At 50.1% G+C, this 13,580-nt stretch overlaps 1 protein-coding gene across 2 annotated transcripts; it reads left to right on the top strand.

Moving 5' to 3' along the window:
* Positions 1-740: 740 nt before the first annotated feature.
* Slc22a17 (solute carrier family 22 member 17) lies at positions 741-7,192 on the top strand. Of its 2 annotated transcripts, none has more exons than XM_048444708.3 (10): positions 741-974; positions 1,096-1,584; positions 1,674-1,777; positions 3,939-4,093; positions 4,971-5,136; positions 5,296-5,441; positions 5,558-5,663; positions 5,809-6,026; positions 6,300-6,411; positions 6,567-7,192. In XM_048444708.3, the coding sequence occupies exons 2-10, from the start codon at positions 1,318-1,320 to the stop codon at positions 6,853-6,855; spliced, it is 1,563 nt and encodes a 520-aa protein (XP_048300665.2). In that variant the 5' UTR covers positions 741-974; positions 1,096-1,317; the 3' UTR covers positions 6,856-7,192. The 2 variants fall into 2 exon arrangements, with proteins under 2 accessions (XP_048300665.2, XP_048300655.2); XM_048444698.3 differs by having other exon boundaries at positions 1,093-1,584.
* The last annotated feature ends 6,388 nt before the right edge of the window (positions 7,193-13,580 follow it).

The following is a 13,580-nucleotide window of genomic DNA, read 5'->3' as shown; positions in this document are numbered from 1 at the left end:
ACACAGGTGTACATTGTCTGGGTCGATGATCTCTAGCACGTATAGCACAGAGGCAGTGGCGTGAGATGGGAAGGACGGCATAAACGGAGTGGTGCTGAAGAGGAGGAGTGTGTGGTTGTCGTGGAGAAAAACCCGGAGAAGGTGAAACTTGGCGGTCAGAGGAGGAAGTTTAGAAGAAGAGGTGGTCAATAGCGCCAAATGCGGCTGGAAATGGCGATTCAACCAAGCTGGATGTGGGGAAACCCAGAGACCTGTCCCCTAGTAGAGAACTGAAGCTAGAGAGTGACGCATGGTGCCAACTGATTCCTCCATCTGCATAACCCATCCTGCAATTACCGAATTCCACATCTGCCTCCCCTAGAAACCACCTACAAATCCTTCAGCACTCACATACGGCCCGGGATACAGTAGGCTCTTAATACGTTTTATTGATAAAATCAATGTGGAGGGGCGGACAGTGGATGCATGAGTGGCATGCACTAAGGAAGTCTTCTAAGGAAGACTAAAATGAGGAGGAATCTTAGCATTTCCCCCAGCTTTCTTCTATCCTTCACATTTTCTTTTAAAACCGCAATGGCCTGCAGTCCCAAGGAACAAACAGCGAGACCCCAGTCCCTACTTCCACGCGGGCCCTGGCCCCCCTTCATCTCTGACGAACAGTCTGGACCCAGGTTCTGCTGACGTGGGAAGGGGAGGAGAGTCTGGAGGAAGGGGAGGGGAAAGCAGCGCAGAGACGGTAGAGACGGAGGAGGCGCCCGCGGGTGCAGAGCTGCAGAGCGGGGTCTCGCGGCCCTCGGCGTCCCAGCCCTGCGTACACAGCTGGCCAGACACCAGTTCATTCTTCCGGCGCGGCCGACAGGGCCCCTGCGGTCGGCAAGCTGGCTCCCCGAGTGGCCACCGGGACCCCCGAGCCCAATGGCGGGGGCGGCAGCAAAATCGACAGCACCGTAGAGATCGCCCCCAACGCCAATGGAGTAAGTATCAGCGCCCCGGGGGCTCGGCCGACCTTTCCCCGCCCTCCTCCCACCCACGTCCCCCCGCGTGCCCACGGTCTCCCCTGCCTCACCTTCTCTCCCCTACCCCTCGCCACAGCAGGTCGGGAGCCTCGGAGATGCGGTGCCCCCCGAGCAGCTGCAGGGTGAGCGGGAGCGCCGGAGGGAGGGGGAGGGCGACGCGCTGGGCAGCAGCCTGTCGCTGGCCGCGCCCCCGGGCCCCCTCAGCTTCGAGGCTCTGCTCGCCCAGGTGGGGGCGCTGGGTGGCGGCCAGCAGCTGCAGCTCGGCCTGTGCTGCCTACCCGTGCTCTTCGTGGCGCTGGGCATGGCCTCAGACCCCATCTTCACGCTGGCGCCCCCGCTGCACTGCCACTACGGCGCCTTGCCCCCCAACGCTTCGGGCTGGGAGCAGCCCCCCAACGCCAGCGGCGTCAGCGTCGCCGGAGCGGCCCTAGCAGCCAGCGCCGCCAGCCGAGTCGTCACCAGTACCGACCCTTCGTGTAGTGGCTTCGCCCCGCCGGACTTCAACCATTGCCTGAAGGACTGGGACTATAACGGACTACCAGTGCTCACCACCAATGCCATCGGTCAGGTGAGGCAACTGGGTGGGATCTGGAGTGGGAGCCGACCAGGGCAGCGAGGACCCAGCCTGATGCAGCTGCACCCCTCTCATATCCCCAGTGGGATCTGGTGTGTGACCTGGGCTGGCAGGTGATCCTGGAGCAGATCCTCTTCATCTTGGGCTTCGCCTCCGGCTACCTGTTCCTCGGTTACCCCGCGGATAGGTGAGGACTTCTGTGGGGGCAGGGCTGGTAGAAAGGATGGGGTGCTGGCAGAGCTAGCCCAAGCAGCTGGATCTGCAAGAGGACAAGGATGATCCCACTGACTGCTCTACAGTCTCCTCTGGACTCCTGGTTAACAGTCTATCTCAGTCTCAGTTTCACACACACCCCCCATCAAGAAATACACCTATACCCACTTCCACACAAGGAAATGACCTCACATTTGTGACCTGTTACCCCACCCCACTGATCAGGAGACCCATATCCCTAAGTCAGTAGCCTCATCTCCAGAGTTAAAAGTCACTTCCTCAGCCAAAACCTTGTCTTCACATTCCATGTTCCATCTACGTCTTCGTTGCCCTTATAATCCCAGCTGCCTTCCTTTCTGTCTTCCTGGATTGACAGAGTCATCTTCACTGGCTAATAGCCTACCTAGACTGTTAGCCCGTGTCAGTGGCCATGTCCCTAAAACTTAATATTAATTCCTAAATGTCAACAACCCCATTCCCATCAACTTTACAAACAGATGATCCCATCCCCTGCAGTTATTAGCAATCTCCGCGAGTGACTCTCTGAAGCAGCTCCTACTCCCATGCCTTCCACCCAGCGCCTGTGCTGTGGGGACCACCAACTCCAAGAGAACCTCACAGACCAACAGTCCTATCTTCATGGACTTTCAGAGCCATGCCCAGAAAGCATTGCCCAGAGCTTTCAGATCCTCTTGGACCAAAATCCACGTTTCCATGAGTCAGTCCTCTCCAAAGACAACAGTTTGCCTGGCTAGCTAGTAACTCTGGGTGGATCCAAATCCCTATCTCCTCTCCTGAAAACCAGGACCACTGACCATCGACTTGGGATCTACAGTCCCACCTAAGGGACTCATGGCTCAAGCGCATTAATGGTCAGGTTCCTTAAAACCAATAGCCATCCTCCCTGCTTAATAATCACATATACCTGTGAATCATATATACACCCAGAGTAGTAGCTAATCCCCAAGCATCAGTAGCCAAATCTTCACATGCCAGTAGCCACATTCCTATGGAATAATGGCCTCCTTCCCAATGATGGATAATTTAGTCTAAAGTCAGTGATACATTAATCAAATTAGCTCATCCTTATGAAAAATAGTCCTTACCTATCACATTAATTGCTGTATTCTAAGGTATCAGTCCTTCCCCCTACCAAGGACCATTACTCATCTCCAGCCGGTAACTCTGTCTTTGCTTGGGGTCAGTGACCATCACTAGTAGTTCATCTCCCTATCCTTAGTGTCTGTTTTAATGGATTAATCTATTTGTCCCGTTGGCACCCACCCACCTACACTAAGACCCTCAATTGTTCTATCACTAGAGATCAATTCTCCAGTCTCCAAAAGTAAGTATTCTGATCCTATGAATCAATAGACTCATTCCCCTGGATCAGTAGCTCCGTGTCCTCACCAGTGGCCCATTCCCACTGTCTACCCATGCATGTAATGAGACCCAAGCCCCAACTTTATGAAACGGTGGTCTCATCCCCAAGGGACAACATCTGTATTATCACTGATGAATAAATAACTGTTTGTGTGTACATTTGGCCAGTGGTTATCCCACAGATCAGGAGCTCCTACTTCATAGATCAATGACTGAGCAAGACAAGATCTGTTACCTCTGATCAATACCTCTACCAATGAGGATGAAGGACCCAACCCTTCTAAGCAGAATCTCATTCTCCACCCTCAGGGCTGATCTCACATCCATGATCAAAGCCCTAATCTCTGACTGATAGCCCTATCCCCAAGAGTCATTTGTCCCCATAAAACCATAGGTGTACCTCATTACCCAGTAGTCAGACATCTTGTATGCCTAGCCCCCATCCCAGTTCCCTTCCATCATTTCTTTCTTTCTGTCTCTGTCTATCTCTCTCTCTTCAGTTTTAGACAGGGTCTGTCTGTGTAATAGTCTTGACTGTCCTGGAACTCCTAAGATTGGCCTCAAAGTCATAGAAATCCACCTCCCTCTGCCTCCCATGTGCTGGGATTAAAGGCAAGTGCCACCATACCCATTCTGCCACCTGGCTTCAGTACAGCGATTGCTCTCTGAACTTCATCCTCATACCAGCTTTGAAGTAGGCAGCGAGGGCCCACCTAGTACCTCCTGCACCAGAAACCCTTCCTACTTTGTAGGTTTGGCCGCCGTGGAATTGTGCTGCTGACCTTGGGGCTTGTGGGTCCCTGTGGTGTAGGAGGAGCTGCTGCAGGCTCTTCCACTGGCATTATGGTTCTTCGATTCCTCCTGGGCTTCCTGCTAGCTGGTGTTGACCTTGGTGTCTACCTGATGCGTAAGTGGCACCCTGCCCGAGATCTCTGCTTTGGGTCTCCTGTCTGCCTTTCTGCATTTGCAGGCCATTTCCACTGCCCTGAGGTCCCAAATGGCAGCTGTCTTTCTTACCTGGTTTATTTACTTATTTTCTTTTTTGAGGTTTTGGATATTTATTTATTTATTTATGTAGTGGATATTTTTTTGAGGTTGGTTATGGAAGGGAAGAGGAGAGGGAGGGATAAGGGGGCGAAGAAAGAGAAAAAGAGGGAGAGAGAGAGAGAGAGAGAGAGAAAGGGGGGAGAGGAGAGGAGCCATGGCAGCAGCTACCTCTTTAGGAGAGAGACAGAAAGCCTGACCTGGTCCAGGCAAGGTCCTGCTTCTCCCCACTCCGTCCTCCCACTTACCACCATCTTTAAAGCCCCAACCCGACCTTCTTCTGTCAGAGAAGAGTCTGATTTTAAAAATGAAATATCGGGCACACACGGCGGCATGCAGGTGTGATCCCAGTACATGGGAGGCTACAGCAGAAAGGTTGAGTTCAAGTGTGGCCTGGGCTACATTGTGAGGCCTTGTCTCAAACCTAAAGGAAATCCTAAGAAACTGTGTGACCTTGGACAAAGGTCGATATGAAGGTCAAATAGGACAAATAGGAAAGGACCTGTAAATTAGGAATGCTGGGTGCCCAGGTGACTCTGATCCTAAAGTCCAGCCAGGTTTAAGGAGCGGGGTCCGGGCTCTTCCTCCTTGCCACCCAGAGGTTAGTCTGTGGGAGGTGACGGCTGCAGCCTCTGTGAGGGCCTGACCTAGCTCTCTGTCCCTTCCTCCACCCCTCCCTCTCTTCCCTCACACCTTCTATTCCCTGGCCTCTCCTCCCTTCATCCCTGCTGTATCTCCAGGCCTGGAGCTGTGCGACCCAACCCAGAGGCTTCGGGTGGCCCTGGCAGGGGAGTTGGTAGGGGTGGGAGGGCACTTCCTGTTCCTGGGCCTGGCCCTGGTCTCTAAGGACTGGCGATTTCTACAGCGAATGATCACCGCTCCTTGCATCCTCTTCCTGTTTTATGGGTCAGTATCACCCTCCGTCTGTGGCCTGCTTCTTCCCATCTTTACCTCCAGTGTGGTCCTTAGTCCCTGCCAACTGCCCAGTTCCTCAAAGCTGGTAGGGTCCCATCCCTGGGTCCAGAGAAAGAAGGCTTCACAGTATACTCTACCACCTGCCCGTAGCTGGCCTGGTCTGTTTCTGGAGTCCGCACGGTGGCTGATAGTGAAGCGGCAAATTGAGGAAGCCCAGTCTGTGCTGAGGATCCTGGCTGAGCGAAACCGGCCCCATGGGCAGATGCTGGGAGAAGAGGCCCAGGAAGCCTTACAGGGTAAGAAGCGAGGGGTCTCTCCCGCGATGACTTCTGCGTGATGGTGCCTGTGCCTCTTCACCACGGGAGAGCCCGGGGCTCAGCTGTCTCTGATCGCTCCCGTCTCTTTCCTGCAGAACTGGAGAATACCTGCCCTCTCCCTACAACATCCACCTTTTCCTTCGCGTCCCTCCTCAACCACCGCAACATCTGGAAGAATCTGCTTATCCTGGGCTTCACCAAGTGAGCCTGGCTGTCTGAGCTGAGGGCCAGGCCAGTAGCTGGGATAGGGGCTGGTTGGGTGGGGAAAGCCTCTTGAACGGCTGCAGAGGATGAAGGGGTGGGGAGGAACTCACGTCCTGCGTTGTTTCCCCGCCCTGTTGCGCAGCTTCATCGCCCACGCCATTCGCCACTGCTACCAGCCTGTGGGAGGAGGAGGGAGCCCGTCAGACTTCTACCTGTGCTCTCTGCTAGCCAGTGGCACAGCGGCCCTGGCCTGTGTCTTCCTGGGAGTCACCGTGGACCGTTTTGGCCGCCGGGGCATCCTGCTTCTCTCGATGACTCTCACGGGCATTGCATCCCTGGTCCTGCTGGGCCTATGGGATTGTGAGTATCTTTTCTTCTCTGCATTGTGGGAATCCTACAGTTAGGAAACCCCGACAGAAAAACTTAGCTACTGCATCCGACATAGGCCTTCCAAGACTCAGACTTCCCCAGACCACTCTAAACTTGTCTGCTCCTCCATTCCATAACTGAATGCCCAGAACCCAAACAGCAGGGACCAGAGAGTTTGAGAGCCCAAGTGGATGACATCAGAGATTAGGCCAGGTGTGTGTTCCCTACCTCCATTCATATCATCCATCCGTTTTGGTCCTCCAGATCTGAACGATGCTGCCATCACCACTTTCTCTGTCCTTGGACTCTTCTCCTCCCAAGCTTCTGCCATCCTCAGTACCCTGCTTGCTTCTGAAGTCATCCCAACCACTGTACGGTGAGAAAGGGGTGCTGCCTGGGGAAGGGACAGGGCCGGCCAGACCTTGAGGCCTTTGGCTGGGGTAAAGGGCTGAAGGATGAAAAGGAGAAGCTGTTGGAGAACCAAGGTGAGGCCCACAGCTATCGGCTCAGTGCCCTCTCTGTGTTTCTCAGGGGCCGTGGCCTGGGCCTAATCATGGCACTTGGGGCGCTCGGGGGGCTGAGCTGTCCAGCTCAGCGACTCCACATGGGCCATGGAGCCTTCCTGCAGCATGTGGTACTGGCGGCCTGTGCCCTCCTCTGCATCCTCAGCATCATGCTGCTGCCCGAGACCAAGCGCAAGCTTCTGCCAGAGGTACTCCGGGATGGGGAGCTGTGCCGTCGGCCTTCCCTGCTGAGGCAGCCACCACCTAACCGCTGTGACCATGTCCCGCTGCTAGCCACTCCTAACCCTGCCCTCTAAACAGCCTCTGAGCACCCTGGTGGGAGGCTGGCCGTCCAGAAAGGCGACAAAGGGCCCTAGCAAGGTAGACAGGAAGGCAAGGCCGCCCCACACAAAGGGCTCAAAGGCACCTCACTCCATCCATCTAGGAGAGCTCAGAGGGCCGGTCCCCAACCCCAGTTCCTCCCTGCTGCTTTATGTTCTTTGTCAGCAAGCATCAGTACAGGGTGGGCAGAGCATCACACTATAACCGTCAGGTCTGGGCTCCATCCTGTGCCCAAAGACAGCTTCCCAGACCTCACTCTTTCTCGCTCTTTCATTCTGTTTCAATAAAAGACATTTTGAGTAAATGAGCATATGATAGCCTGGACTTCCCTCCCTTATGTTGTTGTCCTTTTATCTCTCGGAGAAAGACTTTTCTCAGTGCGACACAAACAGTAACAACATTGCCTTTCTCACTGTGCCGCTCACTGCCAGCTCTGTGCCCGTGCTGCTCACTGCCGCTGGGCCGGGGTGCTCACTGTCTCATGCCATCCTTGCAACAACCTCAAGGTCGGTGTGGGGAGCAATTAAGGTTTTAGGGAGCAATAAAAATTAGCTTGAGGGCTGGAGAGATGGTGGTTGTGAGAGCTTGCTGACCTTCCAGAGGGCCGGAGTTGGTCCCCATACCCACACATGTCTGTCCACAGCTGCCTGGGACTCCAGCTCCAGGAATCGAACACTGTCTTCTGGCCCCCAAAGCACCCACAGGCGTATACTTAACACTAACATACATGTACACAAAGATAAGATGATCTCTTTAAATTGACGTAAAAAAGGAATTATGAGATGTGGAGCAGGTTAAAGAGAGCGCTCACACGATGGAGAAGCAAGCGAGCACACACAGCACAGGCAGGCCTCTGCCTAAACTCCAGTAGAAATCCTTCCGGGAAGCCTCATGCAAGTTCTCTCTAGCAAGCATGTGATTGGCTAGCTCAGGTAGCATTCTGCTCCGCCCCTAAAACTGATGGTTGTGAAGAAGAAAACTGAGCAGTTAGGACAGGACTGGATATTGTTTAGAAATGAACAATGGCTGTCTACCATAGTGTTTCTCTTACTAGTGCTCAAGGACTTGATAACTTACCCAAGGTTCCAAAGTTAGACCCTGGTAGAGCCCAGACAGAGCTAGAGTTCTGTTGAGCACAATGGTACACGCCCTTAATCCCAGCTGTTGGGAGGCAGGAGGAGGAGGATCTCTGAGTTAGAGGCTAGCCTGCTCTACACAGTGAGTTCCAGGCTAGCCAGAGTGAGAACCTGTGCACACACATACACACACACAAACACCAAAACAAAAGCGGAAGGAAGAACTAGAGGCTATCTCTATATTCTGGCCACCTTTCCCACTAAACTTTGGACACTTCCCTTGGCGGTGAGGAGAGGAGTCTCTGGCCTTCCTTAGGAAGTGGCAGTAGGGAACCCCAGCTGAGTTGTTAGAGTGCTTTACACTAAACCTGAACTGTGACCGCGTGTGCATGTAGTATATGCCTGTAGTCTCAGCATGCAGGAGGTGGAGGCAAGACCCTAACCCTAACCCTAACATCAAAAGCTCAAGGAGACCGTCAGTTACAGTCAGAGTTCAAGGCTAGCTGGGGTACATGAAACACTGTCTAAAACCATAACAAAAAAACCCACTCTAGGAATATTAATAAGGAGGAAGAGAAGTTTGTGGTTAGAAGGATCATGGGGCTTTTTTGCTTTAGAGATGGGATCCTTTTATACGGTCCAGGTCAGCCTTGAACTTGTAGCCCAGGCCAGAAGGTACCTTCACAGGCAGGAAACCCTCAGGTAGATTCCTTTATCAGTGCTCCTAACTCAAGATTCCTAGAGTTTGGAAAGGGTAGGCTTTAACTTGGGGTAGTTCTGAGAGAGGACTTTCTAGGAAGATGGAAGTCCTTCCTCTTCCAGAAAAGAGGTCGGTCATCAGCAACACTGGGGCTCCCTTCTCCTTCCCTTTTGCTGACTCATGTCTAAGGCCATATGCTATCCATATAACACCATGCTTCAGGGCTCCAAATAAGTGTGATCCTGGAGACCTCATAGGAGCGTCCTCAGTGATTCTCCACAGTCCCTTGAGAACAATGAGTGAGAACTGAGAGAAACCGAGGGGTTGAACCATGGCTTGAACTGGAGTAGAGGTTCTCTTCCTCCTCCCACTCTTTCTTTCTCTCTCTCTCTCTCTCTTTCTTTCTCTAAAAAAAGATAGGGCCAGGTGGTGGTGGCGCACGCCTTTAATCACAGCACTTGGGAGGCAGAGGCAGGTGGATCTCTGAGTTCGAGGCCAGCCTGGTCTACAAGAGCTAGTTCCAGGACAGGCTCCAAAAGCCACACAGAGAAACCCTGCCTCTAAAAACAAACAAACAAACAAACAAAACAAACAAACAGATAGGATCTCTTTTTCTATCCCAGGCTAACCTCAAAGTCACAATCCTCCAGCCTCAGGCTCCTGAGTACTAGGATTCACAGGCCTTCCCCCAAGTCCTGGCTAAGAGACACTTCAATGAAAAGCCTCATTCTGTAGAACCAAGGAAACAAAACCAACCTGAAAGCAACCACAGCTCCTGTATGGGAGGCAGGTAAAAGTGAACAGGAGAAAGGTATGAGTCAACACAGGGAGGAACGATCACCCCAGTTTCTAGACTGGTAGAAATGGTCAGTGTCTGTAGCCCGAACAACTGACATCAGCCTATGGAAAAACTGACTTTCTCTGAGGATGTTGCAAGGCTGTAGCTTGGAGAGGAACCTGTTGAAAGTTCCGTGAGCCGGCCAGGGGAGTAGCCGGATCTTGAAGAGGGAGAGCCTGCAATCTTCTTCCTGCACAGCAGCTGGAAATGGTGTGGGGTCCTGACGTAGGATTCATCACTTTAGCCCCGCTGCCATGGAATTATGTAATTCAAACTGGCTTAGTGATCTTCCTGCCTCAGCCTCCCAAGTGCTGGGACTATAGGTGTGAGCCACCATATCCAACTCAAGACAGAACATCTCTGTAAGTGCCGTGTGAGAAAGTATTTCTCTAATACTTTAAGTTTTTGTTGTTGTTTTGGTTTTTCAAGACAGGGTTTCTCTGTGTAGTCCTGGGTGTCCAGGAACTCATTGTGTAGACCAGGCTGGCCTTGAACTCACAGAGATCTGCCTGCCTCTGCCTTCCCAGTGCTGGGGTTAAAGGTGTGTGCCACCACCCAGCTATCTCTCTAATACTAAATTCATTAGGAACCCCCAGGAACTTCAAGGATATAGTTTTCAGGCAAATAAGAGAAATGACTATTCTGTTTGAACTGGTGTGTTGTAGCTGGATTTATGACTAAGAGTCATAATGGACGATTGAGAGGGAAATCAAGAGGATACAGAGGGCACATTTCTAATGTTAAGGAGGCGTATGAAATGGGCCTGTGAAAATCCGCACTGCTAGGTCTGACCACTCAAGTTCGGTCACCAGGACCCACAATGTGGGTCAAAAGAACATACTCTAATGAGCAGCTCTCTGATCTCCGCACGTGCACGTGGTACACCCGTCTCCCAACACACACAATATCTCATTCTTTAAAACTATTTTTAGAAAGTTATTTAAATGACATGATATCCACTTTTTGCCCTCTCAAGACAACCTCATCTGGTCACCAGGCAACCAAGTTTTACAATAGCTAGCAACCGATGTCTGGCTTGGCCTCAGGTCTGAAAGGAGCCCATGTTCCTCATCTTGTTCACTTCAACTGACTAAAAACTCCTAAGACTAATAATTGCAATCTGTAGAGAAGATGCAGACAAGTATAAAAGAAGGAAAACTATTATACAACAAAGTGCACCGAGTGGCTTACCTCTCAGTTCCGAAGGGGGCTGGGGAGTAAGTCGGGGTGTTGACCGTCTGGTGTATAGAACAGAGGCATTTTACTACATCTCACATGGTAGAAAGGAAACTCACAGTTGTATTTTTGAAGGGCATGAAGCATTTTTATAAAAGCAAAGCTCTTGTGATTTACCCAGCTCTCAAAGACCCTCACAGTGGGAATAGGTGTCTATATAAATTTGGGGTTACAAACATCCAGACCATAGCAGGTTACACTCTATTAAAGAAAGACAGGAAAAACTTGACAAAAATACCCTTTTAATCTGGTACTCGGGTGGCTGAGGCGGCCAGATCTCTGAGTTTGAGGCCAGCTTGGTCTACACAGCAAGTTCCAGGCCAGTCAGGAATACATAGTGAGAACTCATTTTTTAAAAAAGGACTGAATTTTCAGAATATAAAAGCAGTATAAGAATGACTGTTTTGGGGCCAGCAAGATGACTGAAAGGAAGGTGGCTTGCTGAGCAGGCCCGGCGGCTTGAATAGAGCTAGCACAGAGCAGAGTTGTTCAGGGTCTTCATGTGTATGTACTTCTAAGAACTAAAAATGTTTAGTTCTAAAGTCAGATGTGGTGGTTCACACCTATAACTCCAGCAGCTAGAACCAAATACCATAAACTGAGTATATTACATAAGCAACAAAAATTGATTTCTCAGTTTTGGCTCAGTGGGGAAAGTGTTTGCTCCTGAGTGCAGTCCCCTGAGTGTGAGCTCAGTCCCTAGAGTCTACAAGCACAGGGAGAGGCAGCCAGTCCTGCAAGTTGTCTAACCACCACATGGATGACCCCCTGCCCTCACACAATGAATAAACGTAAGACAAATTTTAATGAAAACTTAGGGATTTTTCTGGAAGTTTTTTGGTGGCATACAAAACAGAAATGACAGACATCATTCTTCAATAGGTCCCTTTACAGAACGATAACACCTTCAGTAGAACCCACGTTTGGGAAATGCCCAATAAATATGTGTTTGAATAAATGATTATCAATAAGCCTAGAGCGGAAAAAATGTGGAAAACTTGTGAGGGTTTTTTGTTTTGTTTTGTTTTTTAAAATAACTCCTGGAACTTACTATGTCTACCAGGCTGGTCTCGAACTCAGAGATCCACGTTCTTTTGCCTCCTGAATACTGAGATTAAAGTCATAGAGCACTATACCTAGCAGATTTGGTGAATTTAGTCTATAGTGAGGGTCTGTGAGGGATAGAAGACAAGCCAAGACAACCCAGGCATTTTAAGACAGAACATCTCCAACCAGATATCAGAAAAAGGTTTACCCAGGCATGGTGGCACACACCTTTAGTTCCAGCACTTGGGAAGCAGAGGCAGGCAGATCTATGAGTTTGAGGCCAGCCTGGTCTACAAGTAAGCTCCAAGAGAGCCAGAGCTACATGTTGAGACCTGATCTCAAAACAAACAAAAAACAAAACAACCCCCCCCCCAAAACTCAAATCTTTAAATGCTTTGCTTCCACAACAGAACTCCAATAATAGACTTACTCCTATTCTTCAGTTAGCCAGGATTGATGGACAGAAATAATCTACCAAACACTGTGTTTGTCCAAGAATGGACAAACTTTTCTTCCATGCTTTTCTTCCATGGAAAAGCTTTTCAACTTTTCTTCCATGCTTCTGCCTCCAAAGTAGAAAACGAAATTGTAATTAAGGTTTCAAGGGAATACTACTCTCTTAACTGTCTCGTGCAGACACATGGTGTAAATACGGCAGGACATGATCAGGACCAAACTTGGAAGGCTTACTTCTGAGTTTGTGCTTACTGGTGGCATCACAAGTCTCTTTAGCAACGAGAACTCAGGAAGTGGAGTAGAATGGAGAAAATAATCGATACAAAAGAGTAGAATGGAGTGGACTTTAAAACCCGCAAGACCCAAGAGGGGCAAAAATCCAATCACCTGCTAGAAATTCCAGCACTGTGAAGACAGAGACAAGAGGGTTTGTGAGTTCTAGGTCAGCCTGCTACATAGATTATCTCAAAAGAAAACACCCAGAACAGTTCACAAAAACTGATTGGGTCTGTGAGCATGCCTTAAAGCAGCAATGGGCAGTAGACGTAGGCAGGTCTCTTGAGCTCCAGGCCACTCTGGTCTCTCTGTGTTGGCAGCCCTTTCACAGCTACAAAGTTAGTTTGTCTAAAAACAATTTGCAGGGATCTTTCAGAACTAACCATTTAGTGCCCCCTAGTGGGTAGGTGAGAACAGGCAGTACTTATTTGTACAAGTTCAGAGTTTCAAATCTTTTTTTTTTTTTTTTTTTTAAACCTTTGAGTCTCACTATTTAGCTCCTGGAACTCTATCGACCAGGCTGGCCTTGAATTCCGAGCTATACCTGCCTCTGCCTAAGTGCTGGTACTAAAGACATGTACCACTATGCCTGGTATCACATTGTTTTTGATGACCAAACCAAATAGTGAGTAAAAGCCCATCATGGAACCCAACCAGGGCTTGATCCTGAGAACTTCAAAATGTCATCCTCTTGACCCCCACGTGTGCTCTGGGACACATGCCTTCCCTCACTAACAAGAATACAAGTAGGATCACACTTTCTAGCCCAGGCTAGCCTAGATCTAAGCATCTCATTTCAGCATCCTAAATGCTGGGGTTGGTCGGAGGTAAACTGTCAAGTCCCCATTTTTCTAATACTGAACTTTAGACTGCTTCCTGTTAATTAGCCTCTACAGACATCAACATACACTGACCCAATGTTAAAATACACTGGTTAAGTTTTTGCAAGAAATAGAGGTATTAGGGTTTCATGAATGTATTTGAATTCTGAAACGCATTTAGGCCAGAGGCAGGATCAAGACATTAGCAGAACTAGCATTGGTAGAATGGACAGAGACTAAAATACATCTT

This window comes from Myodes glareolus, chromosome 12 (assembly GCF_982192425.1).
Source record: "Myodes glareolus chromosome 12, mMyoGla1.1, whole genome shotgun sequence".
NCBI lineage: Eukaryota > Metazoa > Chordata > Mammalia > Rodentia > Cricetidae > Myodes > Myodes glareolus.
Note: the sequence above shows the minus strand (reverse complement) of the source record. Positions and strands in the feature narration are given on the sequence as shown.